Below are 6,726 nucleotides of genomic sequence, written 5' to 3'. Positions count from 1 at the left end.
TGGGGTTGTTAACCAATGTCATAAAACAACATGTGTACTACTGTTTCATGAGAAACTATTTGTTCTGTAAGCCTTCACGTGAAGTACAATTAAAAAAAAGTAAAAAAAGAAAAAAAAATGTTCTGGTGTTTTAGCTACGATATTGTGGTAATCAGTATTTGTGAATCTGTATCAATAACTTTTTTGAGAATGAAGTAGTAATTAGAGGAAAATAAGGAGTGATATACAGGAATTATGATTTATGAGTACAAAAAACATTAGTACATTAGTACAAAAAACATTACTAAGGATTCCGTACGGTCTGATATGGGAGTAGGCCCGGGGTGGGGGGTGACACCATGAGTTACCACACTGGATAACACCAACCCTAGTGACACCACTGATATTATGTCTACACATAATAGCCCCAAGTAGTGCCTCACGAGGAGTCCCTGGGTGGCACAAATGGTTAAGTACTGGACTACTAAACAAAAAGTTGCTGTTCAAACCCGCCTAGAGGCACCTCGAAAGGAAAGTCTAGCGATCTGTTTCCAAAGGTCACAGGCTTGAAAACCCTATGCAGCAGTGCTACTCTGCACACATGGGATCACCATGAGTCAGAATCAACACAACGGCAACTAACAACAGTGGCTCACGTAGCAATTGCTTATTTAGGCCCATCCCTAGCATCAACCAAAGGAAGCCGCTAAAGCCGGACCACTGGGGTGGGCTGCCCCTGCCCATGAGGGACAAACAGAGGAAAAGACAGCTGGAGCTGACTCTCTCTGCTGGGCCCTCTTTCCTCAGCTCCTCCAGGACCTACCGCGTGTTGCTCGGCCGGCACAGCCTGTCCACGGAGGAGGCTGGCTCCCTGGCTGTCTCGGTCTCCAAGTCTGTGGTGCACAAGGACTGGAACTCCAACTATGTCACCAATGGGTACCTTCTGCCAAGCATCTGGGTGTGCTTAGGTTGGGGGGAGACAGGGTAGGGGTGAGAGGCGCCCAAGAGGCAGTGGGCTCAGCCCCACCTCCACCTGTGCTCCTTCTCTAGGAAGAGAAAAAGGAGCTCTGACCATGTGGAGGTGGAGCCAGCCCCACCTGCACCACAGACGCCTAGGGTGGGGATGTGACTGGGGAGGCCTGGGTCTCCTGCCAGTTAAGCTGCAGTCCACCCTGGGCACTCACTGACCGTGTATCTACTCCATGACAAGCCCTGGTGACACCAGGTGGGTGCTGCAGGCCCCACAACTATCAGTGGAGTAGGACAGTCTCTCCTGCCTTCAGTTCTCCGTGCCTCCCTCAAACAAGGCCTTTTACATTTTCAAAGATTTCCTGATACCCTGTCAGAGACAGCCTGGGGTGATACACACAGGAAGAAGACAGGGTTCCAGAGCTCTCTGAAGCCCCACAGTAGTTATTCCCCAGCCTGCTGACGTACCCTCCAGTCCCCACCCTCTAACCCTTTACGGAGCCCCCCGCACCCCAGGTGTCGTATGCCATGCTAGGCACTGGACTCTGGATACTGGACACAGAGACACACAGCACCCCTGGCAGCCATGGCTAATTCATCAGAGCCGACATTTCAAAACAAAATTTACTTGCCAGCCCTGTTCTAAATCGTCTCCTAAAACGGTTTAGAGGAATGAAGGACTCCAAGCTCCATCGGGGTCAGAATGCAATCCTGTGGATTTAACCACAGCTCCTCCAATCCCTCTTAGCCCCGAGAGAAGGGAGACTCACGATTAGCCTGGCTAAGGAGGGGTTCAGTACTTGCAGCTGGGGCTAGAATCAGAAATAAAATTAAGGCAGGAAAAGTCAACGCTGTCCTTGTGCTCTGCCTCTTTCCTGACCCAGGAACGACATCGCTCTGCTCAAACTAGCCAACTCTGTCTCCCTGAGTAACAAGATCAAGCTGGCCAACCTCCCGCCTGCCGGCACCATTCTGGCCAACAACTATCCCTGCTATGTCACTGGCTGGGGAAGGCTGCAGAGTAAGTGGGAGCTGAGAACCGCACCCCACCCCCCCGCCCCAAGACTTGGGAGGGGACAGAGACGATGTCAGCCCTCTATGGTCAGGGGTTCTCTGCCCACTCATCATTTAAAGGTCTTTAGAGGAAACAAAAGTGACTTGACAGCAACAGGTTTGGTTTGTTACCTTTCACCAAACCAGAATATTTTTCCCATCGAGGGGACTCCAAATATCAGGAGGCTTGCTGTCATTTTTATCGCGTAATTATGACATCTCATGGATCCAGCTAAGCAAGAGTGGAATTTGTTACCTTTGTTATAAGGACTTTTTACCTTTGTTATAAGGGTCTCAACCCAAGGCCAGAGAAGAAGCAGGCTTCAGGAATAGCCTAGAATCAGGAGCTGGAAGGCCATAAAAGCCTAGAAAACCTTTCTCAGTCTCTCTTTCCTTATAGAATCTTCTTTATTCTTCTCCACATGGAAGAAAATGGCAGCCACTGCCAACAGCTCCCAGGTTTACATCCCGTCTGGCTGGGATCCCTTCGTCCCAATCTCAAATTCCCAAGGGAAGGAACTCATTGGCTTAGCTTGAGTCAGGCATTCACCCCTGAACCAATCACCAGTGGCCAGAACACTGACCAATCAGCTGTGAGGACACGGTATAGGCAAGCATGGCTGCTGCCTTTGCAACTCTATGGATAGAGGGAAGTAAACGGGGCTAGAAAGAGAGGTGCTAGGCAGAAAGCACAGTGGGTGTCCACTACTTCCTTTTTCCTCAGCAGACCATTTGCTCCTGTAACACCTCTCTGCTCTCTTGCAGCCAATGGGGCTCTTCCTGACATCCTGCAGCAGGGCCTTTTGCTGGTAGTGGACTATGCCACATGCTCCCGCATTGGCTGGTGGGGCAGCTCCGTGAAGACCAATATGGTCTGTGCTGGTGGCGATGGTGTGACCGCCAGCTGCCAAGTGAGTACAGAGTCAGATGACCATTCTTCAAAATGAAATGTGGCTGAGGGTGGGGAGTGTCTAGGGGTCATAGTGTCCATCCTCCCACCTCCTGGCAGAAGCACCCAGAAACAGTTCCAGACATTTGAGCAACTGGCCTTTGTCCTTGTAGTCTCCAGAGAAGATGTTTTGAGGTTTTCATAGTGTCCACAACCGTCATTGCCAGGAAGTCCTTCCTTGAGTCTCATCAACTCTCTCATTACAGTCATCTTTCTTCTTTCCTCTGCATAGGAAGGGAGTCAAGGGGAAGTATTCTCTGGGTTACCAGTTGTCATTGAGTCAATTCCTACTCATGTTGACCCCATGTGTGTCAGAGTTGAAATGATTTTTTGAAAATAGATCACCCAGTGATTTTTCTGAATCACTGCTAGGTAGACTCGAAATGCTAAGCTTTCTGTTAGCAGCCAGTTGCATTAACCATTTGCATCACCTAGGGACTCCATTCTAAGTGGAATTCTACTTTATCTGTTGAGTTAAACCCAGTAATGTCCCAAAGTGTCCCCTCAAGGTAGCTACCACAGAAGCTATCCTGGAGATAGTGCCTAGCCAGAAGGAATGGCTGTATGGTAGACTTTGAAGCTGAGTGGACAGAGGAGGAAGGTGCTCTGTTGCTAACAGTGGGGGACTTCCACATGCCCTTGAGATCACAGTGTGCCCTACACTCTCTGGCCTTATAGACTGGCTTCAGGAAAACTCCCTCCTCATGCTCCCTCGTCAGCACAGACTATATTGGTCTGCACTGTGCCGGCCCATCAGCCAGAGCTGGAAATATCCAATGGTGGTTAAGAGCATGGGGTCTTAACTCTGGGACCAGGTCTCAGCTCCTTCACTTACTGCCTATACAACCTTGGAGAAGTAAACCTCTGGGAGCTTCAGTTTTTCCTCATCAGTAAAACAGGGAATATTAACAATACTTACTTCATAGGTTTTTGTGAGGATTAAATAAGGCATATAAAGTGCTTGGCTTAGTTCCAGGCACTCAAAAAGACTTAATAAACGTTAGCTCTTGGTACCATGGTGCCATCTTGAGCTGTGACCAGTAGGGCCGGCCTCAGAGGATATGGCAGCCCACAGCAGAGCAATATAAATGAATTGAGAACAAGGAAAACACAGGATTCTAATGGGCAGCCCCCTCCTCTCCCACCACCTCACCCAGGCCTCCAGGTCCCTCCTGACACAACTCTGGCCTTCCTCAGGGGGACTCCGGGGGACCGTTGAACTGCCAAGCAGATAATGGCAAGTGGGAAGTGCACGGTGTGGTCAGCTTCGGGTCCTCCCTGGGCTGCAACTACTACCACAAGCCCTCTGTCTTCACACGAGTCTCCAATTACATTGACTGGATCAATTTGGTAAGAACCGGCAAGCCCTGGGCCCTGTGGGCTCACCCTGCTCGCCTGCCCACATGAGGGCAAAGCCTTTTTGAGGACTGAGGACCCCCCCCTCCTCCCGAGAGCAGGCAGGAGTCCCCTGGGATGAGCCTGCAGACTTGGGCAACTCCTGCTGGGTTCCTTGTGAGCCCCAAAACTTCTGTGTGGATAAAGTTGAGTGAAAAGGGACATAGGGGACAGGTGGTGGCTTCCAGAAGTGGGCAGGCCAAGCCACCCCCGCCACCAGCTGTCCTCTAGTGGAGGCCGCCCCCGGCAGCTGCAGAGGGGCAAAGTGGAACCTTTTAGTGGTCCCAGCCCAGCGGCCAGGCATGGAGTCAGGCACAGCTACAGCCCTGGGGGCACTTGGGAGCACCTGCCCAGATAAACCAGACAGGTGATCGAGCCAAGGCCAGGAAGCTGTCAACAAAAGGCATGAGCAGGGAAATGACAGGAAGAGACATGTGGCCAAGGGCATTTGTCCTTTCAACAAATGTTTATGCAGTGACAGCAACACAGAAATCTGTAGCATTTACTAGGTTTTTTTCCAGCAAGTAATGCATACTCTTTATTAAAATAGTAAAGGATGGGAAGCTATTGCTTAATAGGTAGAGTTTCTGTTCAGAGTGATGGAAAACTTTTGAAATAGTGGTGATGGTTGTGCAACATTGTATGTAATCAATGCCACTGAATTGTACACTTAAAAATGGCAGTTTTAGATAAATATATTTTTCCACACACACAAAAATAATTTTAATAGTAAAAGTTTATAGGAGTGCATCAAGTAAAAAAGAAGCCCCCACTCATTCAGTACCTTCATCTCCACTGCCCAGGGGTAATCACTGTTCTCAGCCTGGTGTGTGGTCTCCAGGACTTTATTTATATATTATGAACACATATGTACATAGTGTCTTCTAACCAAAAATAGGATCTTCATACCATTCTGCAACTTGGTTTGGGGAGACAAAGCCAACATGGTGCTACAGACAGAAGCACCACACCGTCCCTCCACAGCAAAGACCCAAAAAACTAAGTAAAACAGAGACAAACGTCAACCCTGGAACCCTAAGCATCAAACAAAGGGATAAAGGACTCAATCAAGCACCAAATGGAATATGAAAATGATAGAGAACAGAGAGTGAGGGGAGCTACTGAGTGGAGGTCCCCTATCAGCTAACAAGGCACAGATTCACCATCTTGCGCCATTCAGCCACCAAGAAAGGCGGACAGGGTGTACAGGAAGGTAGCATCACTGAGCTCCCAGAAGGAGACAGAGCAGTCAGTAACCAGAGATACACGCTTTCCCACCACCCACCCTTCTCCCCCCTGCTCAGCCTTTGCTGCTTTCCAGCAGGGTTGTGTCCTTGGCCAGGGATGTGCTAGCTGCTTGCTGCTTAAATTCGCCCTGCCCACACCAGCCGGCTCCTTAGGTGCCAGTTTTCTGTTGCTGTTGTTGCTTTTTTTGCTTCTTTTGGTTTCTTCTCTCTCTCTCACCTCCTTCCTTTCCTTTCTCTCAAGCACCTGGCTCCGGGTGCCATCTCCTCTCCTTCTTAATAGGCTGTGCGGTACTGCTCAGCTGGGGAGCCACATCCCCAATCCGAGGTGCCAATCTAGAGTTCTCCCTTGGGGCTTTTTTTTTTTTTCTCTCTTGGTTTCTTGTCTCTATTTACCATCCTTCCTTCCTTTTCTCCTGAACACCTGGTGCAGTGTATCATCTGTTCCTTCTAGACAGGCTGTGCAGTGCCGCTCGGCTGGGGAGCCCCTTCCTTGGTCCACACCACCAAGCCAGAGGGCTGTCTTGGGGCTTTTTTTTTCCCCTCTCCTTTTCTCAGTTTTTTCTCTCTCTACCTTCCTTCCTTCCCCTTCTCCTGAACACCTGGCACTCTGTGCCAGCTCCCCTCCTTCTTGACGGGGTATGCAGCTGTAGCTCAGCTGGGGACCTGCTTCCAGTGGGCTCCTTTGGAGTTTTCCTTTTTTTTTTTCCCTCGATTTCTTGTTTTTCTCTACTTTCCTTCCTTACTTCCTCCCAACTACCTGGTATCTGGCTTTTATCCCCTCCCTCAGTTTCTTGTCTCTCTCTACCTTCCTTCTCTTTCTCCTGACCACCTGGCCGTGTGTGCCTTTCTCTCTCTTTTTCTAAAATCTAGTTTCTTATCTCTCTCTCCCTTCCTTCCTTTTCTTTCTCCTGCCCACCTAGCTGTGTGCGCCATATCTATCCCTTCTCGATGGGCTGTGCCACACTGCCTGGCTAGAAAGCCACCGGCACACAGCTTCCTCGAGACCTTGCCAATCCAACAGCAGACTCCCTCAGCACCTTTTTTTTTTTTTTTTTTGCCTTCTGTTTCTCCTCTTCCTCTTCTTTCCCACACCCACTTAGCTCCACATACCACATCTTCCCCCCTCACTCTTGC

At 49.6% G+C, this 6,726-nt stretch overlaps 1 protein-coding gene across 1 annotated transcript; it reads left to right on the top strand.

Moving 5' to 3' along the window:
• Positions 1-786: 786 nt before the first annotated feature.
• Positions 787-4,300, top strand: LOC101361674 (chymotrypsin-like elastase family member 2A; the record flags this gene model as incomplete). The annotated part of the gene is made up of 4 exons (XM_004391157.1): positions 787-915; positions 1,833-1,969; positions 2,767-2,912; positions 4,148-4,300. Coding segments are annotated over 4 exons (565 nt in total), but the record flags the coding sequence as incomplete, so codon positions are not given.
• Positions 4,301-6,726: the final 2,426 nt, after the last annotated feature.

This window comes from Trichechus manatus, unplaced genomic scaffold, assembly GCF_000243295.1.
Source record: "Trichechus manatus latirostris isolate Lorelei unplaced genomic scaffold, TriManLat1.0 scaffold01515, whole genome shotgun sequence".
Classification (NCBI taxonomy): domain Eukaryota; kingdom Metazoa; phylum Chordata; class Mammalia; order Sirenia; family Trichechidae; genus Trichechus; species Trichechus manatus.
The sequence above is the reverse complement of the archived record's forward strand: the minus strand, read 5'-3'. Positions and strand labels throughout refer to the sequence as shown.